The 15,153-nt window shown below is 47.6% G+C and overlaps 1 protein-coding gene across 3 annotated transcripts in view; it reads right to left on the reverse strand.

Annotated features, from left to right (window-relative positions):
• ZNF362 (zinc finger protein 362) overlaps window positions 1–15,153 on the reverse strand; it is a 62,897-nt gene that overhangs the window by 5,589 nt on the left and 42,155 nt on the right. For all 3 annotated transcript variants that reach the window (XM_063666233.1, XM_054463970.2, XM_063666235.1), the window contains 3 exons: window positions 14,726–15,059; window positions 13,380–13,604; window positions 114–192 (listed from right to left, as the gene is read on the reverse strand). In XM_063666233.1, coding sequence (XP_063522303.1) covers window positions 114–192; window positions 13,380–13,604; window positions 14,726–15,059 — 638 coding nt within the window. The remainder of the gene's footprint in view (window positions 1–113; window positions 193–13,379; window positions 13,605–14,725; window positions 15,060–15,153) is intronic.

Consider the following 15,153-nt stretch of genomic DNA (forward strand, 5'->3'; position numbering starts at 1 on the left):
GGGTCAGGAGAGGAACAGGGCTCCCTCGCCCCACCCCCTTCCTACGCTTCCTTGTGGGGGTTGGTGGGGGGGCACCAGAGCACCTGGTGGGCAGGAGGCAGGCAGGCACTCACCTGGAGGTTGGAGAGCTGAGTGAAAGCCTTCTCGCAGCCAGGATGTGGGCACTTGTAGGGTCTGTCGCCTGTGTGGATTCTGTAATGGGCAGCCCGGTAAGGTCGAAGTCCCTGACACGCACCCCAAGACTGCTCCAGTCCCCAAGTCCTTACTCTGGCCCCAAAGCCTCTCGGTCCCTACCCTGCCCATGCTCCCCAAGGACCAAGAGTGAGCCCAGGCAAGAGCTGGGGACTTCAACGGCCATGGCTCTTCCTTCCTTCTCTGGCCTCCACTGCCAGTCTGACCAGAGCCTCCCACTTCCCACAGGTCCCTGCTGTCCCCAGCCCACCACCAGAGCCCTTGCAGCAACCCAGTGCAGGCCTCGGAGGAGGCCTGATTTGGCTGCCCCTCTCTTTCAAAACCCCACACTACAGACCACACATTGCAAAGAACACAGATGCACAGCTTTGTCGGGACCTTCCCTGCCCACCCAGCCTCATTCCCTAAGAAGAAGGAGACATCTCCCTCTAATTGGCCCCAGACATTTATTTCCTGTCCCTACCCCATGTCAGGCACATGTCTGTGACAGCTACATGGTCACCCCAGTAAATGGGAGAATGTGGGACAGCATGGCCCTGAAGCTCAGCCCCTCTGTGTCCTTCCTGAGAGCTCCTTCTGTCCCTGCCACTCCTGGGTTCTCATCCTGGCTATTTACCAGCTGGGTGACCTTGGACAAACCACTGAGCATCAGTTTCCTCATCTGCAAAATCGGTATAAAAATACAGTCCCTATCTCATCGGGCTTTGTGAAGATAACATCAGGTAATGCATGTAAAGGGCTTAGCCTAGTGTTGGTACAAAGTAAGCACTCAATGTTTGCCAGTTACCGTTACTCATTCATTCACATTCATTACATTGGGTACCCATGCCCCAGGCACTGTGCTAGGTATTTGGAATATATCATGCACAAAACAGACAAAAGCTACTGCCTGGAGGAAATAAACAACAAGCGTGAAATAAACAAGTAAATCACATGTAGAAGGTAGTAAGTTCTGTGGGAAAAACAACAAGATGGGGAGACCATGAGTGACGGGAAGGAGGGGTACAGTTTTAAACGGGGATAAGGGCCTCATGGGGAAGGTGACAATGGGGCAGTGATTTGAGGGCTGATGACCCTGTACCTGCCCAACAGCCCAGGTGAGGATGGAGCTGTGGACTGGGCGATGATGTCCACAAATGGAGCTCAGCAGCCTGGCATGCACTAATAGTGGCCTTCCCTGCTTTCCACACTCATGCCTTTGCACCATCTCCCTGGGCGTGTCTTCAAGCATCTGTTTAGGCAAATCCGCTGTACCAAGCAGGTGGGCAATGAAATGCCAGCTGGGCCTGAACCTTGTTTGCCTAATTTGTTGAGGAACAAAAGTGGAGGGGAATATCCAGATTTTATCAAAAGGGTGTCCACTCCTTCCTTCCAAGGCCCCAGCCCCTCTCACTGACTGGGTTTGCCATCAGGCCATCAACAAACTCATCCAAGAAACTAAAGCCCCTCTGGCCAGGCCCAGTGTTAGACTTAGGGACACAGGATTGAGTAAGAAACACTCCCTGCTACCAATAAGCCCATTGGCTGCCATTATAAACACTGACAAAGTCCAAATTCCTTATATGTCATTCAAGCCTTCACCAGGTGGTCCAGCATCCCCTCCCTGCTCGTACGCACCCCTACGTCCTGGTCAGATAATGACTCTTCCCTGCCAGCCGTGTCTGATAAGTCTCCCCACACCTCTGCTATGTCTGCATCCTCAGCACTGGGACCTCCCCAGCTCTTCGGCCCAGTAAATGTCAGCTCATCCTTCCAGATTCATTGGCGAGTGGGGCTCTGCGGAATCTCCCCTGAGCGAACTGCTCACCCCACAGGCTTCCAGAGCACATTCCTCACCACAGAGCCAACCCCACTGGACTCTCAAGGCCACCCACACTTCTCTCCCCTGCTAGATGGGGAATCCCGAGGGCAGGGGCGGGCCCCAGACTCAGGATCAAGGCCTGGGGTCTGGCCTTCCACAACAGCTGTGCCAAGAGAAGCTGGGCTGACCCAGTTCTGAGCACTCCTGCACATTTCTGGGTGTCACATGTTTCAGGATCCCATCCCAGGCTGCTACACCCTGTCTCTACAATGGAAGCACCTTAAGGGTCATCTGGACCAACTCCGCCTGAGGCCAGCATCCTCTTCACTTCATCCCATCCTCATTCTCTCTAGGGCTGGGGAATTCGTTTAGTTAGGCTCCCCGTCACTTAACCCTTAAGGGTCCCCAGGACTCACACTGCCTTTGTTTTAAACCCCACAACCAAGTCCAGGACCAGATGGATTCACAGCCGAATTCTACCAGAGGTACAAGGAGGAGCTGGTACCATTCCTTCTGAAACTATTCCAATAAATAGAAAAAGAGGGAATCCTCCCTAACTCATTTTATGAGGCCAGCATCATCCTGATACCAAAGCCTGGCAGAGACACAACAAAAAAAGAGAAATTTAGACCAATATCCCTGATGAACATTGATGCAAAAATCCTCAATGATATACTGGCAAACTGAATCCAGCAACACATCAAAAAGCTTATCCACCATGATCAAGTGGGCTTCATCCCTGGGATGCAAGGCTGGTTCAACATATGCGAATCAATAAATGTAATCCAGCATATAAACAGGACCAACAACAAAAACCACATGATTATCTCAGTAGTTGCAGAAAAGGCCTTTGACAAAATGCAACAGCCCTTCATGCTAAAAACTCTCAATAAACTAGGTATTGATGGGATGTATCTCAAAATAATAAGAGCTATTTATGACAAACCCACAGCCAATATCATACTGAATGGGCAAAAACTGGAAGCATTCCCTTTGAAAACTGGCACAAGACAGCGATGCCCTCTCTCACCACTCCTATTCAACATAGTGTTGGAAGTTCTGGCCAGGGCAATCAGGCAGGAGAAAGAAATAAAGGGTATTCAATTAGGAAAAGAGGAAGTCAAATTGTCCCTGTTTGCAGATGACATGATTGTATATCTAGAAAACCCCATCATCTCAGCCCAAAATCTCCTTAAGCTGATAGGCAACTTTAGCAAAGTCTCAGGATACAAAATCAATGTGCAAAAATCACAAGCATTCTTATACACCAATAACAGACAAACAGAGAGCCAAATCATGAGTGAACTCCCATTCACAATTGCTTCAAAGAGAATAAAATACCTAGGAATCCAACTTACAAGGGATGTGAAGAACCTCTTCAAGGAGAACTACAAACCACTGCTCAATAATAAATAAATAAAAGAGGATACAAACAAATGGAAGAACATTCCATGCTCACGGGTAGGAAGAATCAATATCGTGAAAATGGCCATACTGCCCAAGGTAATTTATAGATTCAATACCATCCCCATCAAGCTACCAATGACTTTCTTCACAGAATTGGAAAAAACTACTTCAAAGTTCATATGGAACCAAAAAAGAGCCCGCATTGCCAAATCAATCCTAAGCCAAAAGGACAAAGCTGGAGGCATCACACTACCTGACTTCAAACTATACTACAAGGCTACAGTAACCAAAACAGCATGATACTGGTACCAAAACAGAGATATAGACCAATGGAACAGAACAGAGCTCCCAGAAATAATGCCACACATCTACAACTATCTGATCTTTGACAAACCGGACAAAAACAAGAAATGAGGAAAGGATTCCCTATTTAACAAATGGTGCTGGGAAAACTGGCTAGCCATATGTAGAAAGCTGAAACTGGATCCCTTCCTTACACCTTATACAAAAATTAATTCAAGATGGATTAAAGACTTAAATATTAGACCTAAAACCATAAAAACCCTAGAAGAAAACCTAGGCAATACCATTCAGGACATAGGCATGGGCAAGGACTTCATGTCTAAAACACCAAAAGCAATGGCAACAAAAGTCAAAATTGACAAATGGGATCCAATTAAACTAAAGAGCTTCTGCACAGCAAAAGAAACTACCATCGGTGTGAACAGGCAACCTACAGAATGGGAGAAAATTTTTGCAATCTACTCATCTGACAAAGGGCTAATATCCAGAATATACAAAGAACTCAAACACATTTACAAGAAAAAAACAACCCCATCAACAAGTGGGTGAAGGATATGAACAGACACTTCTCAAAAGAAGACATCTATGCAGCCAAAAGACACATGAAAAAATGCTCATCATCACTGGCCATCAGAGAAATGCAAATCAAAACCACAATGAGATACCATCTCACACCAGTTAGAATGGCAATCATTAAAAAGTCAGGAAACAGGTGCTGGAGAGGATGTGGAGAAATAGGAACACTTTTACACTGTTGGTGGGACTGTAAACTAGTTCAACCATTGTGGAAGTTAGTGTGGCGATTCCTCAAGGATCTAGAACTAGAAATACCATTTGACCCGGCCACCCCATTACTGGGTATATACCCAAAGGATTATAAATCATGCTGCTATAAAGACACATGCACACGTATGTTTATTGCAGCACTATTCACAATAGCAAAGACTTGGAACCAACCCAAATGTCCAAAAATGATAGACTGGATTAAGAAAATGTGGCACATATACACCATGGAATACTATGCAGCCATAAAAAATGATGAGTTCATGTCCTTTGTAGGGACATGGATGAAGCTGGAAACCATCATTCTCAGCAAACTATTGCAAGGACAAAAAAACCAAACACTGCATGTTCTCACTCATAGGTGGGAATTGAACAATGAGAACACATGGACACAGGAAGGGGAACATCACACTCCGGGGCCTGTTGTGGGGTGGGGGGAGGGGGGAGGGATAGCATTAGGAGATATACCTAATGTAAATGATGAGTTAATGGGTGCAGCACACCAACATGGCACATGTATGCATATGTAACAAACCTGCACGTTGTGCACATGTACCCTAGAACTTAAAGTATAATTTTAAAAAAAAAAACCCACAACCCCTTCTCCCCTTGCCCCGAAACCCAGCCACAGTGGCCTTGCACTAGCTCCTCCAGCACTGAGCCCTTTTCCACCTCCAATCCTTTATCCAAGCTGTTCCCTCTACCAGGAACATCTGTTCCTCAGCTAACACCTGGCTAAAACCCAACTCCCGATCTCAGCATAAAAGTCCCTTCATCAGGGCAGCCTCCCCTGACCCCCTAGACCAGGTCAGGCTCCCTGTGGCCCACCTCGCAGGCAACAAAGACATCGGCTTCCCAAAAGTCTCTGCACGGGTACTATTTTCTCCATGTCTGGTCACTGTGTTCCTTCAGAGGAACTCCCTTGGGCTCATTCCCCACCATCACCCCAGTACCTGGCATGGGCTCAGCACAGAGGGGATTCCATAAATAGACACAGACTGAATGAAGGAAAGCAAGTTCTTTCTCCCTGAAGTCCATCGTTGACAAGAGAAATAGGTTCCACATTATCAGCGACTTCCATGCCCTGGGTGTATTTCATGAGGGTTTGCTGACTGACTGACCGACAGTCCTCCAGTGGATTCAGCTCCTTCCTCAGGAACCAGCCAAGCCCTCTTGACCAGCAAGTTGCCCCTCTGGCCTCCTCCCATGCAAGTGCAACAACTGCCCGGCCTCCCCCTTGACTCCCAGCCTCAGCCTCTCCCCGCCAGGCCTTGGCACGGCTGAAGCTGCAGGGCTCTGACCTGGTCACAGCCCAGTCTGGCAACCTCCACGGTCTCCCTCTTTTTCCAGGACAGAGTCCACATCCCCTTCCCCAGCTTGCAAGGCCCTTCACATTCTGGCCTTGGTTTCTAAGGCCTCCTCCTCTGCCACTGCGCTCCTGAGAGGAGCATCTTACCAACCTCCCCCAACACACATGCAGATGCAGCCCCCCAGCGGACCTCGAGCCTTTGCTCATGTCGTTCTTCCTCCGACTGGGGAGGGCTGTGGACCCCTCCGTACTCAACCCAGATGATCCCCCCCAACCTCCACCTCCTACTTCCCTCTCTCAAGGAGGTTTCCACATCTGCCATCCTCCTAGGTCACAGTGGCAGGGGCCTGCCTCTGCCCGCTCCTGTGTCCCTGTGCATGGCACCCAGCATGGGGCTGGCTCAGAAAAAGCTTCAGGGAGCAACTGTTGGATAAGGAAGGACCAGGTTACCTGTTCTTTTAGCCACAAAGCTCTTGTCTTCAGTCCCTGAACTTCAAGTCAAGCCTAAGCCCTCAATTCTAACATCAATTCTAACGTCAGAATCCTCTTTTTGTAGGGCATCTTCCCACTAGTGGAGCACCCAGCCCCAGCTCCCACATCTGTGGTGATGGGAAGTCCACCCCGACTCTAGGTGGTCACACTTCTTTTTTTTTTTTTTTTTTTTTTTTTTTGAGATGGAGTCTCGCTCTATCACTGAAGCTGGAGTGCAGTGGCACAATCTCAGCTCACTGCAACCTCCGCCTCCCCAGTTCAGTGATTATCCTGCCTCAGCCTCCCAAGTAGCTGGGACTACAGGCCCATGCCACTGTGCTCGGCTAATTTTTTTGTATTTTTAGTAGACCACCATGGTTCAAGACCAGGCTAGTCTCGAACTCCTGACCTCAAGTAATCCGCTCACCTCAGCCTCCCAAAGTGCTGGGATTACAGGAATGAGCCACCGCGCCCGGGTGGTAGTCACTCTTCTTTAGGCAGCACAAGGAAGCTGAGCTGAAGCTAGTGGCCCTGGACTACCCCCCTTCATCCCCACTGTCCCAGTCCCACCCAAGGGCTCCAAAGACTTGCTCTGTTCTCTTGCCTGGCACTGCCACCCCCATGTGCTTCTTCTGCAGCCTGATGCCCCAGCCCTTTCCTTCTTTCTGAACTGGGCTGCTCCTTGGTGCACTGCACTCGAATCTTGCTTCTGCCACCTCTTAGCTGGGTAACCTGGGGCAGGTGACTCTGCCTCCCTCAGCCTCAGTTTCCCCCTCTCTAAAATGGGGATAATAAAGACTGTAAGAATTTAAAGGGTGTTCATAAAATATTTTTGCAGTGTTAGTTTTTAATACATTAATTTCTATTTAAGTTAAGCAACTTATGAAAACAAAGAGGAAATGTATTCAATGTTTCAATAAAATTATTAAGGATTCATGAATTATCACTTTTATTTCTCAGCCATGAGATGGCTTTTAGCATGTCGTGTTTTTTAACTAAAACAATGGTCATAGATATATGAAAGTTAAACATTCCTTGAGAGGATTCCCCCTCTGTGGCATTTTTCAAATTCATTATCTCTTATGAAGAAATAACAAATTCACACTGTACAGGGATTTTATGGACACCTTGTATATTAAAACACCTTAAGCAGGACCTGGCACACAGAAGTTCTTTAATAAGGAATAGTTGTCGTTGTTATTATTATCAGACTTGAAAAAACTAAAATGACACTTTCCCCTGCTGCAATGATCATTAGGCATGTACATAACATCACCCTGCCGGGAAAAGAAAAACAAAAACAAAACCACTTTGCACCCAGAATAAACAGACAAATCCAGAGTCACTCTGTCTAGTTCTAGTTCCACAAATAGATAAAACTTTCAGCCGTTTCCTATAACTTACTAACTTCCTCCCAAAACAATGGTTTGTTTGTTGTTTGTTTGTTTAGATAGGATCTCTGTCACCCAGGCTGCAGTGCAGTGGCGCGATCTCAGCTCACTGCAGCCTCTACCTCCTGGGTTCAAGCAATCCTCCCACCTCAGTCTCCTGTGTAGCTGGAGCTACAACACATGCTACCACACTCGGCTAACTTTTCAATTTTTTGTAGAGATGGGTCTCAACATGTTGCCCAGGGCAGTCTCAGACTCCTGGCCACAAGCCCTGACTCCCACACTGTGATATCTGCAGGTACAGACGACCCTTACACATACACTAACTGCACGAGACAATGCTGGTTTTCTACCATGAACAGACTAACAAGAACAGAAAATGTTCTATTTTCTCTATAAATCCATGTGGTGTTTATTACGTAGAGGGCTGATCCTTCTGAAGCCTGGACTTGTGCAACACTTTGCAAGTACCTCACTTTGCTTGTGCCTTCCTTTCACACTGCAGGCCGATTAAGATGCTCCAACGCCACTCAACCACCTCACTCCGACCATGCTCCCAAGCACAACCTTCTCAACTCCCAGGGTGGATCTTGCTTGCCCTCTTGCTAACTCTACCTCTATTGCTTGACCGGGGCTGGCTCTGTTTTGGACATGACCTTCTTTTATGCCCTTCATTAGTGGCTGTAACATTGGGAAGATGGATTTGATTATATGATCTGATGCCTGGTTCTCTGCCAAGGGACAAATAAGTAGGAAAGGGCCTTGGTCAAATAGCAGAGGACAAGGAATCTGGAATCTGGTTGTTTCTTCAGCTTTGGCTTTGTTTGTTTGTCTAAAGAATCCTGGGAGTTCTGGGCATGTGGGACACTTGCCTCTTTGCCACTGAGTTAGGACATATCAGTTTAATTATATGTGCAAGCGTCTAGTGACTTATAAACTGTCTTCCAAATGTTGATAGAATCCTCTTTTGTTGTTTGTTTGGTTTCCTGCCATTATGAACTCAAATTACTCCAAAAGAGAGAGAGAGAGGGAAAAAAAAAATTGTGCCCTCAGGAATGGAGAATAATCCCTGAGTCAAAGAACATTCTGGCAAAATACTCTCCTCTCCTTCAAAGGCCTGTTAATTTTTTGTTGCTTTTTTTTGGTCATGTTCTTAAATAATATTTTTAAACAAAGTCTACTTCTTGGAAAAAAAAAAAACAGAATTCTTCATCATTATTATCACTTGCTCTTGTGTTTATTAGCTTGCCTGTTCCGTCAACTTTGTGCTGTCACCTTTCTCAGATCCAGGTCCCCATTCAGAAAGATAAAATTGTCAAGGTGCAAATGCAAATCCAATTGCTGTTGGCATTTCCAAATGGCTGCTGGGCAACACCAAAGATTTGCTCCCTTGCTTTACAAAAGGAGGGATGCTTACAATGATTGGGTTTTGTATTCTTCTTTTTGTTGTTGTTTTTTTGTTTTTTGAGACAGGGTCTTGCTCTGTCACCCAGGCTGGAGTGCAGTGGTGTGATCTCAGCTCACTGCAACCTCTGCCTCCCAGGCTCAAATGATTCTCCTGCTTTGGCCTCCTAAGTAGCTGGAATTATAGGCACCCGCCACCACACCTGGCCAATTTTTGTATTTTTAGTAGAGACAGGGTTTCACCATGTTGACCAGGCTGGTCTCCAACTCCTGACCTCAAGTGATCCACCCACCTTGGCCTCCCAAAGTGCTGGGATTACAGGCGTGAGCCATGGCACCCGGCCTATGTATTCTCCATATTTTTAATTAGCCAAACACTAGAGTGATAGCTGCCCTACAAAGTTTGTAGCATAAGAAAGTTGGCAAATAAAAAGAGAAACTCAACCTCCCTGGGTTAATTTTATACATACATAAACATATAATATGTATAATATATAATATGTTCTTGTGCACTTTTTAAGATGGACCAAAAAAACCTAATCTAATGCACAGAGGCTGGCATAATAAGCATCAACAAAGACATTTCTTTAAAAAGATTTTGTCTCTAGATTTAGAATGCCCTTAACAATTAGTGATAACGCTTTATGGGATTAAAAGACCCTGAAGATGGGCCAGTGCGCTTGCTGCCAATAACATGTTTTTTTTTTGTTGGTGAGATGGGGTCTTGCTGTGTCACCCAGACTGGAGTGCAGTGGCATGATCTCGGCTCACTGCAACCTCTGCCTTCCTTGGTTCAAGTGATTCTCCTGTCTCAGCCTCCCGAGTAGATGGGACTACAGGCATGCACCACCACACTTGGCTAATTTTTGTACTTTTAGTAGAGACGGAGTTTGACCATGTTGGCCAGGCTGGTCTCGAACTCTTGACCTCAAGTGATCCACCTGTCTCGGCCTCCCAAAGGGTTGGGATTACAGGCGTGAGCCACCGTGCCAGCCTACCGTGTTTTTAATCTGAAAAATTGATCATGATTATACCTTAATAGCGGACTCCATTGTCCTCCATTGTGATATTGTTGATTATTACAATTAACTAACCAGAATCATTTGGTCTAGTCAACAGGTCTGATTTTTACCCTCACACTTGCTTAAAGGCCTCTGCCTTGAGCTAGAAAAGACAAATGCATACAGGCTGCCACGCTGACATCCTCTTCTTGACCAGACACTGCCAGAGGCCAAGGTAGGCTCCAAGAGTCCTTGGTCCAGAAGTAGATAACTTTGAAAGCGGGCTAACTAACCCAGGATCAGAGGAACAGGAATTATTCCCCAGGACTGGATGAAACTGATTTCACCCTTAATGTTCTAATTTTCTAAAGCTCTTTTTTTTTTCTTTATTACTGTCGCTAATCCTCAATTTAGGAGGCTGTATTCAATAAACTGGAATAAAATATTCCAAAAATGGTGCCTTCTTCCTTCTTCCAACTAACTCTTCAGAATTCTGGGGGTGAGGGTGGGAGCGGGACTATAAAAACCTAACATAGATATGAAATAATAAATCATCAAGGAGATGTTCAAATAATCATTCTATTGAAAACAACAAATGTAATTGGCCTTATCTACAAAACTACTAGGAATAATTGCTAAAAACTCTTCAAAGTACCTTTGCTGAGACCCTTTTCTTTTACGATCATTAGTTCTATAAAGAGGATCTGTAAGAATCTGTCCTCCTTCCTAACAGGATATAATTGGGTAAATCAAATTTGTAACCATGGCTGTGCCAGAAATGTCACAGTTAAAGACAAATTTCATTTAATTAGGCATGACAAGCCTGAGAGTAAGAAACAAGGACTGCACTTCAAAAGTGGGAATGAGGCCTCCCCAGGCCTCCAGAAAACCGGACTGGACCTGCTCTACGGCTTGTGGAATTTCAGCCTTTAAGGTTATAAGAAGACATCAATCTCTGCTTGTCCAGAAACACTGACAAACGAAGATTCTCCAAAAAAAGGGTAACCGCCACATTACACGTTGTATAGGCACAATCTGGCAGAGGTGAACTGGATGGTTCTAGGTTCCTGATCTCTAATAATATAAAATTTTTTCACATACACACACACATACACAATTCTGGCCTGGGGGCCTTACAAAGTCTCCTAACAGAGTTAACTCTCAAGCTTTTCTATCAAATGCTCTAATTTTAAGAACCAAACAACTGGGAGGACTTTATCAATCAACATCTTGTTACATACATCTCTGTACATAAACCTGGCCAAATTTTTTAAAAATCAAAGTAACAACAAAATCAGAAAATTGCTGAAACAAACTTATGTGGTCAGACTTGTGCCTTGGGAGGCACGGTAACAAGAAAACAGACTGACACCTGGCCCTGCTGCCATTGTACCATTTTATTCTTTTATTATTTTTTTTCTTTTGAGACAGGGTCTCACTCTGTCCCCCAGGCTGGAGTGCAGTGGTGTGACGTCAGCTCACTGAAGCCTCAACCTCCTGGGTTCAAGCAATTGATCCTCCCACCTCAGCCTCCCAAGTAGCCGGGACTACAGGCATGCACCATTACTCCCAGCTAATTTTGTATTTTTCTGTAGCAATGGGGTTTTGCCATGTTGCTGGTCTTGAACTCCTGAGTTCAAGTGATCAACCCATCTCAGCCTCCCAAAGTGCTAGAATTACAGGCATGAGCCACTGAGCCCAGCCTGCCATTTGATTCTTACTATCATACCCACACATCATGTCCCAAAGTCAGAGAAATAGACAAGGTAAAACATCTTGCAGCCAGGGATAAAGGATTCAAAGACAATGGAGATAAACGAATAAATGACAAAAACAAAAAAAGCAAATAAAAAATAGAGCCCTTCTCATGGTGGCACACGCCTGTAATCCCAGCTACTTGGGAAGCTGAGGAGGCAGAGGTTGCAGTGATCCGAGATCATGACACTGCACTCCAGCCTGGGCAATAGAGTGAGACTCTGTCTCAAAAAAATAGAGCCCTTCTGTATAGTATTAGTCCTCAAAACAGAAAAAACCTTGAATTCTTTCTGTAAATTACAAACTCCACAACAAAAACCAGTTTTATCCCTAACTTTTACAATGCTGATATTGGCAAACACATGACAATGCTCACACAGATGATCGTCGTCACGTGAGAAAACGGTGCTGCTTCCCCTCTGAACAGAGGGACTGCAATCTTGGTGATCTTTGGCTTGTTTCTAAAAATACCAATGGTATTTTTATTTGGTGAGCCAGTCTTTCTGATGTCTATACCCTCCTGCACAAACCTTTTTTTTTTTTTTTTTTTCTTGAGACAGAGTTTCACTCATGTCATCCAGGCTGGAGTGCAATGGCACAATCTCAGCTCACTGCAGCCTCCACCTCCTGGGTTCAAGCGAGTCTCCTGCCTAAGCCTCCCAAGTAGCTGGGATTACAGACACCCACCACCACACCCAGCTAATTTTTGTATTTTTAGTAGAGATGGGGTTTCGCCACGTTGGCCAGGCTGGTCATGAACTCCTGACCTCAGGTGATCCACCTGCCTCAGCCTCCTAAAGTGCTGGGATTACAGGTGTGAGCCACCGCACCTGGCCACAAACTTTTCTTAAAGCATTTATAGCTTTGAGTCTCCCTTTCACACACTCAACTAGACTGTATGCCCCACAAAGGCAGAGATTTTCGTCTGTTTTGTTCCTTGCTGTATCCTCAACATCTAGAATAGTGTCTGGCATGGAGTACAAGTTTCTATAAGTATTTGTTAAATGGATGAATCATATGCTCTGTAAAAAACAGTTATATTTATTCCAAAATATTTAATAATTGCTTATTTTGTGCCACAAACTGGGGATATGGAAATGGAGGAGACTGAGCTCTTGCCTTCAAGAACTCCCAGTAGATTGAGTGAGGTGGGCAGATAAACAGACACGGGCATGACAGCCTACCACTGCTATGATGGACATGCACAGAGCCCTGTGGGGACACAGAGGTCGGGTCCCTTACCCAGCTAGAGCAATCAGGGAGGGCTTCCTGGAGGAAGCTAGACTGAGAGAGGACAAGGGGATGGCCAGAGAAACAGGGAAAAGCGGGAGAAGGGTGTCTCTGGTAAAGGACACAGCATGTGCAAAGACCTAGAGATGAGAAACAGTGGGGACGGGGTGCAGTAACAACAGCTGAGGCCAGTGAGGTCCGCAGGGGCTGCGACCCCGAGGGCAATGGGCACCTGGAGAAGGTCCTTGCCCCTCCTTGCACTGGCTCCATGTGCCAGGCCACAGGTGCTGAGCTGAGTTGGGCTGCAGCAGGGCAGCAGGCAGGCCACTCACCTGGTGTGCTGCTGGAGGTGGGAGAGCTGCCGGAAGGACTTATCACAGTAGGAGCAGTGGTAGGGCTTGACGCCCAGGTGGATGCGCAGGTGCTGGGCCAGGTAGGAGGCGTTGGCAAAGGACTTGGAGCAGTGCGGGCACTTGTGGGGCTTGGCCTCTGTGTGCGACTTGGAGTGGATCTGCATCTCCGACTTGGTGAAAAAGGTCAGCGGGCATACCTTACACCTGCGGAGCAAGAGACAGGTTCACGTGGGAAGATCCCCCAGCCTGTCCATCTCAGGGGAGGCCTTCTACATCAGAGAGACCTTGCACCTGGGACAGGTCTTTCCTGTGAGGAGCCCAAGAAGCACAGGACCACCTGGGAAAGACAGGGCACAGTCTCCCAGCCTGGGCACCCTTAAATCTGGAGGAGGAAGCTCTTGCCTGGGGGAACATTACAGAGCCTGGAGCATAGGTTACACCTCATAGGGAAGACAGGCCTGATCCCGGTGAGGGTTTGCCCAGGGCTATATCCCATGGTTCCGGGCAGGAGGCGCTACCACGTAAAGTAGTTCTCAACCAGGCTGCTCATTAGAATCATCTGGGGAGCATCTAAGAAATACCAACGCCTGCCCCACCCTCCATACCTTCCATCCTCAAAAAATTAACTCAGAATTCCTGGAGATGCAGCCCTGGCATCCGCATTTTCTGAAAGCTCTTCAGGTGATTCTTTAAAATTTTTGTTGTTGTTGTTTGAGACAGAGTCTCACCCTGTCACCCACGTTGGAGTGCAGTGGCCCGACCTCGGCTCACTGCAGCCTCTGCCTCCCAAGTTCAAGTTATTCTCTTGCCTCAGCCTCCTGAGTAGCTAGGATTACAGGGGTGCACCACCATGCCCGGCTAACTTTTGTATTTTTTGTAGAGACGAGGTTTCACCATGCTGGCCAGGCTGGTCTCAAACTCCTGACCGCAGGTGATCCACCCGCCTTGGCCTCCCAAAGTGCTGGGATTACAGGGATGAGCCACTGTGCACGGCCTCTTCAGGTGATTCTAAGGTGGCCAGGGTTGAGAACACTGCTTAAAGGGAGGAGGAAACCGACTCTCACAACCCCAGGCTGTGGGGGTGGCTGCCAGCCACAGACCACACCTAAGGGTCCAAGCCACTATTCCCCTCCCCAGCAGCCCTCCCCGACTTGGGACTTGGGATGTGGGTGGGGCTCTCCAGAAGGCCCTGCCCCTCTGGACCCTAGCCCTGCCCCCTCAGCCGTAAGGGTCCTGTTTCAGCCCCGCTGCTGGGCTCCTGGAGCAGCCCTGGCTCAAGCCCCAGCCCCAAGCCCACTCGGACCCCATCCCGCCGAGACCCCCACCTGTACGTCTTGCCCTCCTTGGCAGTCTCGCCCGAGGCCAGGATGGGGTAGGGGACTACAAGGACAGGCGGACCCCCCGGGTTCTCCGCCTTGATCTTTTTGCGGCCGCGTTCGGACTTGGGGGGGCCAAGCAGGCCGTGGCCCTGGATTGTCTTGATGGAGTCCAGGAGAGGGGGGCTGGTGATCCCTGAGATGAGGGTGGGGGACGAGGCGATGAGGCGGCTCTGGCTGGTGGTGGTGGGTGTGGATGGGGTGCTGGTACCCGTGCCCGTGCCCGTGCCCGCGCTTGACTCAGAAGTGCTCACAGACGGGGTCCGGGTGGACAGCCCCAGACCTGCGAAGACAGGTGGGTGGGGGCAGGGGTGAGGGGAGCTGCAGAGGCCAGCTCAGCTGCCCACCCAGCTATGTGATTTTGGCAGGCGAGCATC

This window comes from Pongo pygmaeus, chromosome 1 (genome assembly GCF_028885625.2).
Source record: "Pongo pygmaeus isolate AG05252 chromosome 1, NHGRI_mPonPyg2-v2.0_pri, whole genome shotgun sequence".
In the NCBI taxonomy this organism is placed as follows: Eukaryota; Metazoa; Chordata; class Mammalia; order Primates; family Hominidae; genus Pongo; species Pongo pygmaeus.